This window comes from Suricata suricatta, chromosome 15, assembly GCF_006229205.1.
Source record: "Suricata suricatta isolate VVHF042 chromosome 15, meerkat_22Aug2017_6uvM2_HiC, whole genome shotgun sequence".
NCBI lineage: Eukaryota > Metazoa > Chordata > Mammalia > Carnivora > Herpestidae > Suricata > Suricata suricatta.
The window spans coordinates 17,772,890-17,792,107 of NC_043714.1; the positions used below are offsets into that span (position 1 = coordinate 17,772,890).

Below are 19,218 nucleotides of genomic sequence, written 5' to 3' on the forward strand. Positions count from 1 at the left end.
TTTATCAATTTTGTTTATCTTTTCAAACAACCAACACTTGGTTTCATTGATCTGCTCAACTGTTTTTTGGATTCTATATTGTTTATTTCTGCCCTGATCTTTATTATTTCTTTTCTTCTGCTGGGTTTGGGGTGCTCTTGCTGCTCCCCTTCTAGTTCTAGTAGGTGCTCTGTTAGACTTTGAATTTGTGCTTTTTCTAGTTTGTTGAGATTGGCCTGGATTGCAATATACTTTCCTCTTAGGACTGCCTCTGCTGCGTCCCAGAGAGTTTGAATTATCGTATTTTCGTTTTCATTTGTTTCCATATATTTTTTAATTTCTTCTCTAATTGCCTGATTAGCCCAATCATTCTTTAGTAGGGTGGTTTTTAACCTCCACATTTATGGAGGTTTTCCAGACTTTTTCCTGTGGTTAATTTCAAGTTTCATAGCATTGTGATCTGAAAGTGTACATAGTATGATCTCTATTCGTTTATACTTATGGAGGACTGCTTTATGCCCCAGTATGTGATCTCTCTTGGAGAATGTGCCATGTGCACTCGAAAAGTAGGTGAATTTCCTAAGTTCAGGATGCAGAGTTCTAAATATATCTATCAATTCCATCTGTTCCAATGTGTTGTTCAGGTCCATTGTTTTTTAGTTAAAATATTTTTAAGAATTTACTGCTTTTAATGTGCATGTAAACATTTCTTTTGCTATGTAATGATGTTTGTGGGATGCTGTATAGTGTTAAGAACTGCTTTCTTCACTGAAATCCTTTCATAAAAAATTATGTTTATTAAGCTTAATCAAATATAAGTGATACATCCAAGGAAAAGCTTGTTATTGTAATCTATTACTAGTAAATAGGTTGCATTTAAGAATTTTTATAGATGTAACATTTTAAGTATGCATAGATATAAAAATAACTTTGATCATTCTAATAAATAAGAAAAGTAGAGTCCTGTTTTCTTCACCTGTAAAATGCTAACTTCCTAACTCCTCTGACCTTCTTTGAAGCTCCTTGTATTTCTTTGCTCATCAGCTATTTTATACTGAATTTCTGCTTTCAGCTAGTGTTAAAACAATTTATCCTTCTCTTAGTGCTGTATTCTCCAACAACAGTGACATCTGTCATTTTATTTAATTTCCCAGGAAGCAACCAGGAAGTTATTTCTGATTCTCTGCAGCTCTCAACTTTTGATCATACTCAACTCTAAATTCTGTTTCATATTTCTCATTTACAGTGCCCTAAACCCACTCCTTTCTCTTGTCTTCATTCTTCTCTGTTGAGCCTATATGACAAGTCTCCAAGCCCAATTCTGCTTCATTATATAAATGAAATTAATAACACTGAACTAATTATCCAACCTCTTTCATATTCTATCTATAAAATAAAACTTTGTAGGATGAAAATTTGCCCCATGAGTTTTCTGTTCAGTTACTCTGCCCATAGTCACAGCCAAGCATCTTTTCTTCCCTAACTTGCTCATTTTTGCAGTTCTTTTTATCATTTCCCCCACAGATATATCACAAATGTAGAAGTGGTTTTAACATAGTCCACACCCTTAAATAATCATACCTAGCATATGTACAGAATTCTGTTGGTTAACTGTGCTACCCACTAATTCATCTGATACAGTAGGTTTTGCAATACCCATCTTCACTGTATTACATTTGGAGAAAGTAAAATTCACAAAGAGCATTTCAGACATGTAGGCTAAAATTGATTCTGAGGCTGTAAATATGTTTATAATTTTTTAAAATTCTGAAACAGAACGTTACCTCAGCTTTCTTTTTTAACTATTTGTTTTAAAACAAATAGTTTTAAAACTTAATGATATTGCTGTTAGTTTTAGTTCTAATTCTTCAAATGGTATTAAATTATTATACCTGAATGTGCCTTTCTTGTAGTTTCAAAACAGTAATTTGATCACATGGTTTCACAGTTGAAAACCATAATAGTTCTTTGATTTCCTGACTATGGGAACATAAATATAGAAGGAATTCCTATTATTTGTTAAACTACTAAAATTTACCTGTTATATTTTTATGTGGGTTAGAGGATCAATATTAAGATGTATAATTACTTTCTGTCCCTTGATATCACTTGGATACTCCTGAGATATGTCCTAATCATATTTCACATGTTGCTTTTGGTATTATATTTGTATACTAATTAATATTACATTGTATGTATTGTTATACCATATTTTTATTGTATTATATTTGTATATTTTGCAGAATTGTAAAGACTCAGAAGACCAGGTCTGAATTTTTAAAAAAAATTTTCAGAACTCTTGTAATACTAAAAACTATAGCAGAATATAATTTAACTCAAGCCTGTTTCTCAGATTAGGATATTTTTAATATGCATTTTTTTCTCACTATAAAACAAGTTCCTATTAATCATAATATTGTAAAGACATGGAAGCTCCAAAAGAAGAAACGAAAATTACCTGTAATTCCTCATATCAGATAAATTCACAAAATTTTGGTCTTCCCATTGTTTTTCCCAACATCTCAAACAGTTTCTGGCACATAGTGGGTCTTAATAAATATATGAAAATGAATTAATGAGTAGGATTAGTGTATGAATGATGGATTATAGCATAAACTCTGACAGTGGTTTGTTTTTTTCCTTTTTGTAATGCAAATGCTGTGCTTAAACCTGGATCATCTAAGTGTCCACTTCAAAGATAGCTATCTCCAGTAAACACACTGTCAGCCAAGGTAGACTAGATAGAGAGCCAGGCCACCTCCCCTGACTGAAGCTGTTTTGTGCTAGATATCTTGGTTGATATCAAGTATTGGCCATTTGGGCCTCTTGTTTTTCTCTCCTTGTGCTTTCAATTCCTATTCTGTTTTAAATTCACCAATAAAGAATGAGCCCACAAAATCCTAGGCTTCCACCCTCAACCCCAATGAAAATGGGTCTCCAGCATTCTGCTTACTCTCACTTGTCTACGTGTGACCTCACTGTATGGCCCCAGGTCTGCTGTGTAATTTGAAGGTCTTAGAAACAATAAACTTTTAAGTTTTCTAAGCTTCCTGATGGTTATTGCTGAAGGGCATCTTGCAATCATAATAAGAACCATAACATTGGTTGTTGATGGGTTGAGATCAGCACAAAACATTTGATACACACTTGCATGAATTTTTAAAACAAAACTAAGATCATAGAGTAGGCACTGCTTTTAACCTGCCTTTTTCTCACTTACTGAGCTATCTCTAGCAGTTAGTCATATCTAGTGTTCTAGTACCTCTCTAAGGTTATTTATTTATTCTGAGGGAGATGGAGAGAGAGAAAACGAGAACGAATGTGAATAGGGAGAGAGGGAGAGAGAAAGAATCTCAGGCAGACTCTGCATTGCCAGTTGCAGTGCCTGAAGTGGAGCTGGAACTATGAACTGTGAGATTATGCCCTGAACTGAAGTCAAGATCTTGAATCTTAACTGAGCCACACAGGCATACCTGTTTTTGTTTATTTATTTATTTTGATAGTAGTACCTTTCAAAATATTAAAAGATGTAAATAGTTAAATTATCATTTAAAGAGCCACATCATATCCAAGTCTATGAAAAGAGATTGCTTTTACATTGTTTGAATTAGCATAGCTATTACTGGTATTACCCTGCTTCCAGCCTCCACTGGATGGCTACAAGTCCAACAGGGTTCACAGCTGGAGACGATCCATCCTGCACTGCCATCTGTTGACTCTATTCTCTTATTTCACCCCAGTTTCCTCCTAAGAAATTATTTACCATTTCCCAGTAACACTAAGCTCTTTCACTATGTGGGTCTTACCACACACTTTTCTTTCTGTCACAAATGCTAACCTTAGCTCCTCCTTCCAGAGAACACACATGCAGCCTTCTAAACCAAAAGATTTCACTCCTGGATACTTTGTTGCGGTGACCTTCAGGAGTCAGCACAAATTACAGAAAATAGAAATGGAGAGAACTGAAATTTTAAGTCCTCATAAAGAAAAGGAACATTTTTATTTATGGAAGCAGTTGAAACTCCAGACAAAATTATTTCCCGTTGTCCTATTAATAAGAATAAGTAATCTGAGTCAGTATATTCTTTTCTCCTCTTTAGGAAACAGTGGCATTTAATTCTTCTCTTCTGAGACCCCGTGTGATTGGAGAATGGATTGGTCGAGAAGAGAACGACGCTGACCCACTAGCGGCTGAAATGCTACAGCCCCCAGTACCAAGAAGTAAAAATGAACAGTGGGAAAATGAAGAGAATAGCTCTAGCCCTGCAGGAAGGTGAGATGAGAAAGCTAAAGGGAAAATAAATCCAAGTACATGATTTTGATGATAACTTAGCAATTTTGTATAAAAAATTATGTTGGGTTCCACATAAGATGAAAATTAATTTCTCTGTTTTAAAATTAAAGGTTTAATGGATTTGCTTTTAGATTTTGGTTTTGATTTTTTTTCTTTATATCTAAGAATATCACCATCTCTTTGCTACTAAAACCAAATGGAGAAATAATTTCAAAAACATAGGCTGTCAGCCGAGACCCACTGTGATGCTGGGCAGGGAGTGACTGATAAGAGCCAGAGATGCAGGCTTCTCATTTTACCAGAGAGATGTAGTTGGTTAGTAGCGGGGAGAGAACTGTTAAATGTACAATAGACTGCACAAAGCAGTAGAGTTTAGATTAAGAGAGAAAAATCTTGGTTTAGAACCACTTAGATTTGGAGTTGGGAACTATGATTGAACATAATTCTTTTTAAATAATTTTTTATGCTTATTACTCTTTTGAGAGAAAGAGAGCAAGCTGGGGAGGGGCAGAGAGAGAGGGAGAAGGAGAGAATCCCAAGCAGGCTCTGCACTGTCAGCATAGAGCCTGATACAGAGCTCGAACCCACGAATCCTGAGATCATGACCTGAGCTGAAACCAAGAATTGGACCCTCAACTGACTGAGCCACCCAGGTTCCCCTGATTGAACATAATTCTTTTCATTTGCTGTATTTAATTTTTGAAGTATTTATCATTTGTAAATTTGTAAGTCTGTATTTCACTTACTCAGTCCTATGATGCTCAAAATGGTGGAGGCAGATTTGCCTTAAGTTTCCGTATGCTGGTAGAAGTAGGGTAGTTCTTATACCTGGGTAGTCCAGATCACATTTATTAGAAAAATTACATTCAGAACAACTTTTTTTCTGGTAATATCAATTGTGGTGAGTAAAACTTGAAATGAAAACTTCCACTAAGAAATTAGAGTAAAAAAGCATTATGGAAGCAAGGCTTACATGAGACTGAGGAAACAGATTTAAATACTCATGAGTTAAAATGTGACAGAACTAAAATTTTCTTTGGGTGCTACTAGCTGACCACCACAGAAGAGTTTTTCCTATGCATAGAATAGCCACAGTAACTTTGTATTTCCTACATTAAATTTAGCAGCAACCAATAACTATTCTTTCTCAAGGAGAAAATTGTATTTTCCACAATGTAATAGCTTTCAAGGGTTTTTTATTTTGACTTATCACTTGGGTAGAAGGAAGGAAATTCATAATACTCATTAATGTGCTTCAAGGCATATAGAAAATTGATTCTATTTCCATGAGAAATAACTTTTAAATTATTTAAATAGTTGAAGTGTCCTGTATAAGGAGAAGAAAACCATTTTTAAAAATCCATTTACCTTCTTTTCTGAAATGGCAGATCAATTTCACCTGTCAATGAGGGTGATTTTATTTTTAATACCAGATTTATGAAACCCACCAGACCTTTATCTTTATTCATTGCCAGATCTTTAATGTAAAATAGAGAAATGTCAACTTTCATTTTGCTTTCATTTAGTCATAATAATAATCGGAGCTATTTATTGCAAATGTTAGTGCTTCTTTTTTCTTCCCAGCTTCAGCCTCTGATTCCCTCTTGAATACCCAATAAAGGGGAATCATTCCTTCAATACTAGTCAGATTCCTTACCCAGAAAACTCAATCCATGAAGCTCTCTCTCGAATATTTGTTAAAGTCATGTTTAGTTTTATTGTTCTTTGTCTTTAAATTATGAAAGGAAGAAAGGCGAAATGAAGAAAGGTGAAATCCTACCCTGATGCCCCATCAGAGCAGAAAGAATGCAAGTGGGTCTGAACTTGGCTTAAAAAATAGCGACAAACTATCGGTTGGAAACTATGTATCTTCTAATACAAAACAGGGTTCTGAATTTATCCCAGGGATTCATATAGTATTAGATTTTATTTGGATGAATAAAAATGGATTGGGAAGAAACTTAATGACTCTAGAGGCTATAACTAGAATGTTAGATTTTGCTTTTAGTAATGAACTTGTAGTATAATTTACCAGTCTTAAACACTAACAGACTAAATGATATTCTAGACTTCAGAAGGAGATTTGATTTTCAAGGATGACTTCTCCCATTTTTCTCTCCCCTACTGGGTCTGACACATTGTCATTGCCAGTAGACATCTGTTAGATGAGTGAAGGAGGCACATAGAAGGCCATGAGTAAATCTAGCACATCTGCTAAATAAAGCTTATTTATAAGAAGGATTGTTTATAGTCTATCTTAACTTTTTGCCCTTTCTTATCACAGTTTTTCCTGTTAATTGCTCAAGTCTTATTTGAATGGCTGTTATTATAACACTCTATCTTTAGTACATAGCCAACTTTTTCCCTTAGCTCCTGCATATAGAACGTTGTATGAAGGGGGTCAGCAACTTTGGCATAAACATTTTTCGCCTTGAGGGTTAAGGGTTGGTGAAAATATGAAGGCAGTTATGAGGGCAATATGGAGAAACTAATGGGATAAGACAAGAGCTACTGACCTGGAGTTCACGAACCCTGCATCATCTCTAATGGACCCAAGAGATCTGTGAATCTCTATTTTTTATTTTAAAAAATTTTAATGTTTATTTATTATTGAGAGAAGGAGACAGATTGCGAGCATGGGAGGGTCAGAGAGAGAGGGAGACACAGAATCCGAAGCAGGTCCAGGCTCAGAGCTGTCAGCACAGAGCCTGATGCGGAGTTCAAAGCCACAGACTGTTAGACCATGACCTGTGCCAAAGTCAGACACTTAACTGACTGAGTCACCCACATGCCCCTGTGAATCTCTTTAAATGAAATTTTGTGGAAAATTTTCCTCAATAGATGCAGAGGAAGTATTTGACAACATACAGCATCCTTTCTGGATAAAAACTCTCAAGAAAGTAGGAATAGAAGAATCATGCCCAGGGGGCACCTGGGTGGTTCAGTTGGTTAAGCGTCTGACTCTCAATTTTGGCTCAGGTCATGATCTAATGGTACGTGGGATGGAACCCTGCATCCAGCTCTGCACTGACAGCATGAAGCTTGTTTGGGATTCTCTCTCTCCCTCTCTTTTTCTGCCCCTTCTCTGCTTGCATGTGTGCTCTCTCTCTCAAAATAAATAAACATTAAAAATAAATAAATTATGTGGAATGTGTTCTGTGTGCAGATGGGAATTTTCCTGTGTCGTCTTTCTTAGATTCTCTAAAGGTCCTATTAAGTAAGTTTAAGAAAGAAATTAAAGTGTCTGAACAAGAAAAGGATGGATAAAAGAGAGAGGTGAAGGCATTGGGGAATAATTGAAGACTTCCTGAGATTGTTGGATACTACCAGTTGGCGTCAATTGTTAGGGCTTGTCAAACCATTTAATGGGAAAGCCCGTGTGTTGGTTGCACATTTAGAGTTATTAAAAATAATCACACATTGATAATATAAAGGTTAATAAAAATTGAATATAATAAACATACAATTCTATTTTAAGACATTTAAATTAAACCTTGCAATAGGTGGGTATTGGATTTCCTAAATTTACTAGCTAAATCATAATGTACATTTGTAAATCAGCTTACCAAGCCTTGAAAGCCTAGTGAAGCTCCTCTGAGCTGAATCATTTTATTAAAACAAGAATATCAATACATATTATAAGATCTAGTAAACTGGCTTTGTTAGGTGAACATTGTATTAGATGGTAAATATGCCATAAAATGAATAGAAAATCTTACAATTTAGAAATATATGTTAAACATTAAAATATAAGCTAAATTACTTTCGATTCAGAAATGTTTCTTTTCATTAAAGCTCATAATTGCTTCTGAGGTATCTGTTAACAAAGCCTGGAAATGTTCCCTTTCTCTTAGAGTTTCCTCAGTTGGCAGCCAGAGACAAATAATAAACATAAAAATATATACCATGTATTCATGTAATGATAAGCAACAATATGGAAAATAAACCAGAATAAGAAGGAAGAAAATGTACAAAGTAGGACACACTTTTTCACAAGCAGTCCAAGAACAAAGAAATAACCGTAATGTTGTTGGATTTTAGCTGTTGCGGGCATGACAGAACATGTCTAATACATATGTCAGAGACTATATCAAGCTTAGTAATTTAGGGATATTCTAATGTAAATTTTAAGCAGAAAACATGTTGATTAATAAAAACTAATCTGTCAAAGGAATCAAAGAAAAGAAGCCTTAAAAATATCTAAAACAAATGTATCTTATAACTCACTGATTTCTTTTTGAAAGCCAAAAAAGTACCTAACTAAATCATACATTTATTACAAAATGTTGATGAGCTCATTTTGATACATTCAAAATTTTTTCTTTCTCATTTATTTAGGAATTCATTTATTTATTAGGAAATACATATCCTATCTCAAGTTATTCTTTTATGAAACACATTACTAGTCAGCTGTGGACTCATAGACCCATAGGTGAACTTTTCCTAGACAGTCAACATTTTGGTTTTAATCAGTGTCTAGGATTTATAGCCTAGCACTGTCTTCATGACCCAACCATGTATTTTAATGAGACCAATGGAAACCCTTCAACCTTTATGAAAATGATCTTAGTCATTGTTGGCTGTTGAATAGGACTATTGCGCATTTATAATATGCCCTTTGTTCCTCATCTTTGACATCCCCAATCTACATATTTTTTCTTATTTTGTTTCACTACCAATATATTTCCTGGATTTTTTTATCTCTCAGGTCAGAAGACTCATATAGATCTACTTAAATTAATTCTTTATTTAGTGTGTTTAAATGGGGTTCTGAAAGAAAAAGTGATTCATTAAATATTTATTGAGCATTAACACAAGGTAATTGCTAGACACTGCATGAGACCAGTATGAAAAAGAACATCTTAGATTCAAAGTAAAGGTATTTACTTTCAGATGAGCAGAATGACAAGGAAGTGTGTTTTATTTCTGTAGTTCAGCACCCACAATGCCTGGTAGATAAAAAGCACTTAGTAAGTGTCTGATAACGTAGTTATAAAAACATCACATCTAGACATGTTAAAAAAAAAAAAAAGACAGAGCTCTAATGCATAAACCAAAATGCCCCAATTAAGTATGAAACTTTTTATGATCTCTTCAGCAACCTGAGCCTCAATGCAAAGAGAGTTCTTTAATTTCTGTCTAGAGACAAAGGAAAGAGCACAGATCCTGCCTGCTAGGCTGCAGTGGTGAACTAAAGAAGCTTAAGAGTTAGGTTAAGAGAGGGATAATCCAGGTTTCCACCAAAGAGCACATGGGGTCAGATAAAACGAATACTTACCAATCTCTGTTCAGAAACAAGCATATAAAATGAAATGCAACGGGTCAGGCACCCAGTGAGGAGTGGGGTCAGGAGGAAGAGAACAAATGGTAATTCAGAATGCAGGCCATCAGGACCTGGAGGAAGGTTCCCCCTGGAGAGATAGGCTGAGGGGGGCTGGTAGCCAATTTAAACCGCCCTTTTCCTTATGATCTGGCTTAGAATTTATCTTTTTAAACCAAAGTAAAATGGAGTCTTGGAGTCTATTAACACCTCATTGAAGTATTAACTGCTGTTCTTTTTCATGAGGCCTCTTTCTGGTTCGCTTTCTTTCTCTGTGGGATGCTACTGCTCAAGGAAACATAGGTAGATATCTAGCATGCTGCCTGTTGTGTTCTTTGAGATTTCTTCCAGATCATGTGTTTTTCTTTCATGAAGTGGCATTTGCCATTTCCTTCCTTTGGGCAATAATACTAAAAAAATTGGAATATAGAGAAAAGATGAACTTTGGACAAGTTTTGAAACTGTATATGATTGTCATTTGGACTTGTAAATTCTCTAGTCAAGATACTGTCTTGAGAAGTTGGGGAAGAGAGAACCATGAAAGACAGAGAATTTACCCAAAGGAGCCGGGCTTTATGACAAACTTCCAAATTTACTAAGACTCTTTAAACTAGAAGAAACTGAACCACATTTAATTGCCAATTTGGGTTCATCCTTTCTTCTACCTCATCCTAACCCCACATCTAGGCAGCCTGAGAGGAATAGTAAGGAAATTTATTTTAGTTATAGAAACTAAAGTTTTTATTTTAAACTAGTCTTGTGATAATGTAATAGTTATACTATTATATGTGTTTTGCTTGACATGCATCTATTGGTAAATTTTATATATTAATCTGGACTTTCTGCTCCCTCCTTTTAAAAAAATCAGAAAAATGCATTAACAGTGGGCTTTAATAAAAACATGGCTAATTAGCACCTCCTCCCTTAAATGGGGCAGGAGTTACAGTTTGCCATATTTCTCACCAATACCTACTTGGGAGATTGTTGATGAGGTACCAAATGATGTCTAGGAAAGAAGATAGTCTATATTTCCGTTATTCTTGGGGAAAGTTTTACTAATATGACTATAATTTTGTATAGCAAAAAATTGAATGAAAATTTGGTTGCAGATTTTCTTTATTTACCACAGCTAATTGATAGTGTTGCCATCATTGAAAACTAACATTAAAATATGTCTTCAGCTTAAAGGTGGAGCCCAAGACTAAAGGATTAAAACAGCAGCAACAGCAACATAAGAAACTTCTGGCAGCAATGCTCTCTCAAGATTCTTTTGAGTCTCTCCACAGCCCTACTCCATCTGTAACAGAAGAAGATATTGATAATGAAGATGATGCAATGGAATTGCTGGGTAATTTTAAAAATTAATAATTTCTCTTTTTCTTCTTTTTCTGGCATTGTAAAAATGTGTAGTGATTTAGAGATTTTGAAGTTTTTGAGTAGTTTTGTCTTAGAGGGAAGGAACCGTTTAACACATATTTTATTTACATTAGATTTTCATGAAGTTGCATGTAAGAATGAAGTTGAAATCACCCAAGTATGTGAAGTATTTATTAGACTGTATTTTGTCTTTGTATATGCAGCACTTTACCTTCTGATTCTTTAATCAAGCTTTATTCTGTGTGCAATTGTGATAAAAATTCAAGTCTGTCTGCCTTATTCTCTGATTATGATTGCCTTGATCACATCTTTTGTCTATAAAATATATCCAAAATACATATTTCAGCCCTCCAAAGTGTCTCCTACTGTTTCAGGGATGTTTTAGAAAAATAGAGTAAAATTTAAAGGAGCAGATAGTAAATTAGTGTTTTATGTCTTCCATAAATGACAGGAAAGTTTGCAAGATTTCAGTGTTTTTACAGGCTTGTTCCTTTCATGAAAACCTTATTAGTGTTGTATATGTAGGGAATCCTTATGTCTTAAGTGAACTAAATGCATGTTTTTATTTTACCATAAATATCTGGATAGTAGTTATTTTTAACAGAACTTTCCTTTTACCCTAAATAATTAGAATAATTTCCAAATACTTTATAACAATATACTAAAATGAATAAATAATGTGGTTTTTCAAAAGCTGCAAATTTAGCATAGAATAAGGAGTCTCAGAAACATACAGACATTTAAAAAATATTTTTTCTCAACCAGCTTCCTGGGTTTTAAGTGTTTATGGCAGCAAAATACTATAATTATAAAAATCTATATACATCTCCTTGCATAGACCTACAGAGGTGTGATTTACTCAATAATGGCAGGTTCATCACTGTTTTCTGATGTTATAATACCTCATTCATTCCAGCATTGAGGAGGCTGTCATGGCATTTTCATTTCATACTGTTCATCTTTTTTTTGTTTTAAGAACAATTAAGTCTGAGTGTTTTTTTTTTCCAAGGAGTCTCATCTCCCTACCTCCAAATCATTAATGTGGCAGATGTGCCAGATGTTGTGGTACCTTCCCCAGCTTCAGTTCAGCAAATGTTCACTAAGCACTTACCATGCCCTAGGCACTGAGCTCTGTCCTAAGATCATAATAAACAATAACAGATTCGGTTTGCAGGAACTTTACATTTCTTAGTGTTTGAGGTAAAAAATGTAACTACATTCCAGTAGTTTTTGCTACAGGTGCTAATGTGATTATGCACAGAGTTTAAGTAGGGATAACACTTAATGCAGAGGTAGAGGACGATAATCAAAGAATCTTTCATAGGGAAAATGATTCTAGCAGTGAGTTCAGTCCTAGAGGACAAGTGGATGGAAATTTAGTAGGCAGAGTGTAGTCATTAGTCCTGTAGGTTTGCTCTTGTACGAATGGACTCTTTTGCAGTTGTGTTCCATGACTGAGCTTGTAAATTGTTCCTTTGCTTTGGTCATTAACAGTGAAAGGGGCAAGGCTTGACCAGTGACTATTGATGGAGGGACCAAGATGTTGTTCATATAACATCAATGTTGGCTTATTGGTACATTGACATTGGGTTGTACAGATACTGCTCTCTCTCTCTCCCACCCATTACATGACTGACAGCTCTTGATCAGTTGATATCCACAGGTAGGAAATTATACTTACCTTGCAAAGATAATCTTTTGAAGAAATCCAGGCATGCTCAGAATCACTTTGGATTTCCTGATAGCCTCAGGAGTATCAGGTCAGAGTGGAAGAAACCATAAACTTCAGTGATAATTGAGGGGTTCTTTAGGAAAACTCAGGTACTGAGTCAGTGCTGGTACCCCCTAAATCTCAGCTCCTCTAAAGTTTCTAGTCTCCCAAGCTAAAGACCAGACAGTTGGGGTTTTGAGACTATCTAATGTGAGCAATTAATAGCTGGTCCTCATTGTTTCTTTCATTTAAACATTTATGCCTGTGGTCTGAGCAAAGTTAAGAATGAAAAATAGTTGAAAGTTTGGGCTTTGTCCATGGAACTCCACATATCTTAGCATAGGCAGCTGGTAGTGTGCTAATGCTGGTCTCTAGATTATGAGATTTGTTTGCAATAACATGGAATGTTCCAAGTATGCCAGGCTGTCCTCTAAAATAATGCCGTATGCAATCCTCTTGCCTGTTTGTCTCAGTGAACAAAGTTTGTAGCAGAATATTGTATCTGAAAGATTGTTTTATCCAGAAGTTCATTAATTATGTAAAATGATATTTAGATATGAAACATTTTTCTTTAAGATCCCAATACACTAATCCATTCAATAATTTAGAAAATATATATTTAAAATGGAGACTCTGTTTTCTTCAAGAGTAGTGTACATAATTTCATGACTTAGGATGTTACTTATGCCTTTATCTCAGATGATGGTTCATCTCTTACGTGAAGTCAGATGTACATGAAAAATTTCAGTTAATATAAAAGATACCATTTCTTTCAATCATGATGTAGTAATAGATGAACTATTAATATGGGTATAAAATAAATTGATAATTAACTTATTCAATTCTAAGACCGGACATCTTCAATAGTCATGTATGTCTCTGTTAATATTCTGTTGTATTTCAAGTCCTACACTAATCAATTGAAGTGATACTGATAAATCAACTTAGAAACTATATAATACTTCCTTTTAATATTATATTTTCATTTTTTAAATTATTTTTTAAACTTTTTTAAAAAAATGTTTTATTTATTTTGATACAAAGAGAGACAGAGCATGAGAGGGGGAGGGGCAGAGAGAGAGAAGGAAACACAGAACCAGAAGCAGGCTCCAGGCTGTCAGCACAGAGCCCGATGCGGGGCTCGAATCCACAAACGTGAGATCTGACCTGAGCTGAAGTCGGAGGCTTAACCAACTGAGCCACCCAAGCGCCCCATTTTGTTTTATTATTAAAGAATTTTAAGACAATATTTTTAAAACCTTGATCCTAGAAAAACGTATGTACATATTTGAGGAGAATACAAATGCCAAATTCCTGAAAATTTATTTGAAATCAAATTCTAGTAGATAGTCATTGTAAAGGCAAGAGACTATTTAAAATATCTTTTGCACATCTGCAACATTGTATAGAATGAGTTTGCTATAGCTTATGTGGTTTCAGTGTTTTAACTTGTTATCTGTATCAGGAATTAACTGGCTGAAAAATGTATATGCATGAAAAGTAGTCTGTACTCTTTGTGAAGTGATAAGTAAATGAGAGGTATAATTATTAATGTTAATGGAACAAAGGATTGTTCTTACATAAAATTGGTTGAAGGGGGAAAAGCACCTTTTAGTTGAAGAAGCAGATGTCAGTAAAGCTTCTTACCTTAATTCATTTGTAAAGGAACCTAGCATTATTAATGCATACTGATTAATATTTAACCCTCCACAGTTGTTTAATTGTATGTTGTTGGATTTCTATTCCAAGTATATTGGGCATGTGAAAATATAGTACATATAGCATCTATAAGTTTTTAAGTAGATTAAATATTTATTGTAAGATTGCTTTAAATCCTACTTGTAAAATCATAGCACAAAAGTAGCTTAATATGGAATGAATATATACCAGAGAACAAAATATCCAAATTTCTGGAATTTTAAGGTCTAAAAATTTAAGCACCACTGAAATTGGTGCTCTAATTACAGAAGACATTGAATAAAGTATTTACCAACTCACATTAAAGTAAGTAGTTCTCACCTCCAAATATAAGATATTTTCAAATATTTTAGTAGCTGCTGGAAATTAATGATCACAATTATGAAATTTGCATAATTTTGAAAGTTATAAAAATGAATTATTTTTAAAAATAGACAAATTACAGTGGTATAGCAAGAGATTTATAAAAAGACCTATATGTATCTTTTACTCCACTAACTTTCATAGAATATTTGAGGGACTTCACTAATTTAAAAGATATTTCAACTTATAAGTTCATTTTCATTTCATGCATTTTTCTTTTTATTCCTGATGAAAAGCTAATTGCAATTATGTGTTTGATTATCTTCTATATAATTTATGCTCTCTTGAAAATATCAGAATTATTTGAAAGGCACAAGTATTATTCTTATACATTTTAGTGTAGGATATTACTTAAAATTTTTTGTTTGGCTTTCTCAGATTTAATGATGAGGCAAATATCTAAAAATCAAATTTCAGGGATACTTAAAAAGGAACACTGCATTAGTCATGATATATACTTTCTGATCTTAGCTCATAATCATATAAAAATTAAAAGTAACATTGTATTACCAAAAACAAGCAAGGTGATTATAAATATATTTTATTTCTTTTAAATTACGTAATTAAGAACAAGTATAATTTTACTGGTATTCTTTGCAGAATACAGCAAATTCTGAATTTCTAAAACCTCAATATCTTATCAAATTATGTAAAATATAAACTTAATTTTCAAGACAGACTCATTGCATTAAAGCAGACTTTAACAAATTCTTTTGCATTGTGACCAATCTTTATAAACACTTATATTCTGTTTTTCTTTTTCCCATTTGGAGGCGTTTTAGCAGAAGGCATCCATATTTGCAGAATAGAAACAGGCATTTCACTTAATGAAAAATGGATGCTGTCATTCAATAATGTTAGAAGAAAAAGGGGAAAGGGCTTTAAATGTTAAAAAAGAAAAAGAATCTACCTACCTATCCATATTTTAAAATACCTATATTTTAATAGTATTAAGTATGTGAAATGGTCTAAAGCACACATAGACTTTGTTTCCTTTGGGTATTGATATTTTGGAATACCAGGACACTTTTTTAAAATGAAGATTCCTTGTAGAAAAGATTCTTTTAAAAATGAGACTTTCCAAGATTAAATTTATATTAATTGTAAGGTTGCTTTAACTGCTGCATAGAAATTCATTCAGCACAGTACTAAAGTAACAATATGGGATTAGTACATACTAGAGATTAAAATATTGCAAATTTGTGGGGTGTTAGGGTATAGTGATTCTGAGCACCAGTGAAGTCAGTGCCCTAAATCTAGAACATACTGAGTAAAATAACTCCCATATCACCTCAATCTCAGTAGCTCTCACATTTAAATTCAAGGTATTCTCAGAAATTCCAGTAATTACACTCAAATTGATGATCACAATTACCTAAACATTATAGAAAATCTACACATATATTTTTAAATGTTCGCTAAATGAATTAATATGATTGAAAAACTAGGACTTGACCCAGATGTATGAAAATATCTTTCAATGCCAAGTAATACATATTAACTTCTGTTGAGGCATTTGATATATTGTAACAGAAGTTCTCGGAAATGCCTCCGCTGTCGAATTTTGTTCTATATTCCTGAATTCTAGCTTCACCTTGCTGTAGAGCCATCATTGTGCAAATGCCAAGTGAGATTAGGTTGAAGTGTGGTCTAAGTAGACCTGAATAGCACTGTTTGTCTCTCTCTGGATTACAGTGACAGCAATTGAGAAAATCCATGCAGACACATTTTTTTTCATTCAGCAAGTATCATGCACCTCCTCTGTGAACAATATTAGTTCATATTAACGTACAGATTATTGCTTCTTATATTTTTCTGATTACTTGACCTCTTCAGACTTTGAGAGAATGGTGAATCTAGTACACATTGGCACTATATAGAACCAGACAATTTGTAGATTTTTGCTTCAGCTCTCAATTAGTCCATTGATTAATTCATTCATAGGTTTATCAATTTCTCCACTTACTAAGTGACTCTGCACATCCCTGGGAGTTCAAGTTTGCATAAATATGGGCGTGTTTCATGAAGTATTAACTATTCAGGGCTGATTCTCAAGATTTAGTTTGCTTAAGAATCATCTGAGTAGCTTATTTTAAACACAATCTTCAGTTCCCTCTGTCCTCAATTTTTGATCTGTTACATTTGAATACAGCCCATGAATCACCATTTTCCAACAGGAATGCCCTTCTTTCAATCCTTTAATAAATTCTGTTGCAGGTGATCTGTACATCAGGCAATGAGAAACTCTAATCTGAAAGGTATGGTCAATGAACTTTTTTGTTGTTTGACCTAATATATCCTGAAGTAAGAAGAATAAAATTGCAGAAAGTATGATTTTTATAATAAAAAGAATATGGAATCAAGGTTTTTGAGTTAACCTAGCTCTTTTGAAATGTCTCTTGAAAACAAGGAAAAGTCCTGCTAAGAAGCTTTGGTTACTGTAGTTTGTATGAGTAATTATTTCTGTCTTTCTTCTAGACATCTAGAGTAGAAAAATTACATAAGTTACGAAGTGATTCTAGCATAGTCCTGAGGGTATGGTTTTGTTGATTCTACTTTATCATATTATTCTATTAAACCTTTATTTAGGATTCTTACTTTGCTTTTGTTAGATGTGACTTATAGCCCCCTTCACTGTCTTCTATAAGTACTTGCATCATGCTTGGAATAACATTTGTGATTCATTTTTTACATTCTTCATTTGTGTTTCTTTTCAACAAAATATTGAAATATTTACAAATGATAGCCAGTGTTTACATGTAGAGATTGCCTTTTAAATAAACATAAACTTGCATGCCACCAAAAACGTACATCATCCTACATGATTTATGGCATTTAACAAGAAATGTAATTTTTCTTTAAAAAAATTTTCCCGTATGCCATAGCTTTTCACTGAATATCTTGCAAAGGCATCAGTCACTTTATGATGTGATTATGTGGTTTCAGGCCAGAGCACTGAGCTAAAACACTCTAAGACCAGCTCCCGCCCTCATGTTGCATGTTGCCTCTTGCTTTTGGTCACCTGAGCTTCAAGTACTTAAATTATAAAAACACTGGTAACAATATTAGCCTTCCTATTACATGGGGATATTGTAGGAATAAAAATGGGATATTCTTTGAAAATGCTTTTATTTTTGTCATGCCTAACAGCAGGAATATTTGAAAAAAGACACTAGAATTTATAGATGAAACTTTCCTTCCAAATAAATTTGTATCCTCTAACCCCACCTACATGTTGTCTAGTTATAAGCAAAGAAAAAAATAGCTTTCTTTAGCTTTGGAAATACCTATTACAGTAAAAATTGATGTTTCCCACAAGGTAATACAACCAAAGACTTGAGAAAGGAAGTAAAGCCACAAGTGTATTTGCAAGCCAAAATAATTGATATATCAATACAAAGCATTATATTTTTATTTTTAACATGGATATTTAAGCCAGGGCCAACATTGATATGATTTGGTTAAGGTTATAGAACAAATTACTCCACTGTCTTTTCTTCCATATAAATATATAACTTTTAGAATAAAAAGAAAAATATTTTGTGCATACACATGAATTTTCACTAGCAAAAACTGAGCTGAGAGCAGGAATAGGAGAAAAAAACAAAGATGAGATATATAAGAAGTAGAAATTTGTACTGTATGTTTACATGCTTCTGTGTAAATAAAGCTATAGAAGTGTTGAAAAATTTACAGACTTTAAAAACTCTTTAACTATATTGATAAGTATGAAAATATTGAAATAGCACAATTTTGATGGTTTTACATTAAATTATTGTATAAACAAATCACAACCAAGTTGAAAATCAGTATTAAGTATTATTAGGGTGTTATTGCCTTTGAAATAAACTTTCCTCTTTCAAATACATAATAAAATGGTGATCTACTTCAGGATGATTTCTTTAGCTGTGGTAATGATTTTCATACAATTTGATGAATTTGAATTACTTTTGTACGCTATGTAAGAGTCATTTTAAAGTGGTACAAAATCAATATTTTATTGTATTTTTTTCTTGGTTGAAAATATGCAACAGAATGTCATTAACTCAGCGGTTATTTACATTTTAACATCTAAAGCAATAGACATTAAAGAGGATTAAAACTGTTCTTCTGAATTGTTTAAAACTTCTTGTATAACTTACAGTAATCTGTTTAGATTTCTATATGTTAAAATATCATTTACATCATTTTTAACCATCTTAAATTGATAGCACTATTGAAGTTGAATATTGAATACACAGTAATTATAGAGTGATCACAGAAGTTGTCAATTATTTTCAACATCACAAAACAATAACTTTTTGTAAAGTAAGGCTTCATTCAGGATTTTTTAGGGTGTTTTATTTTTTTTCCCATAATATTTTATTGTCAAATTGTTTTCCATACAACACCCAGTGCTCTTTGCATTAAGTGCCCTCCACCATCACCACCACCTCTTTTCCCCCCTCCCACTTCCCCTTCAACCCTCAGTTCATT

General features: G+C 33.5%; 1 protein-coding gene across 1 annotated transcript in view; it reads left to right on the forward strand.

Annotated features, from left to right (window-relative positions):
• The window catches only part of C15H8orf34 (chromosome 15 C8orf34 homolog), a 387,313-nt gene that overhangs the window by 144,413 nt on the left and 223,682 nt on the right, over positions 1-19,218 (forward strand). The window contains 2 exon segments of the mRNA XM_029923568.1: positions 4,080-4,252; positions 10,775-10,941. Of these exon segments, the coding sequence (XP_029779428.1) occupies positions 4,080-4,252; positions 10,775-10,941 (340 nt within the window).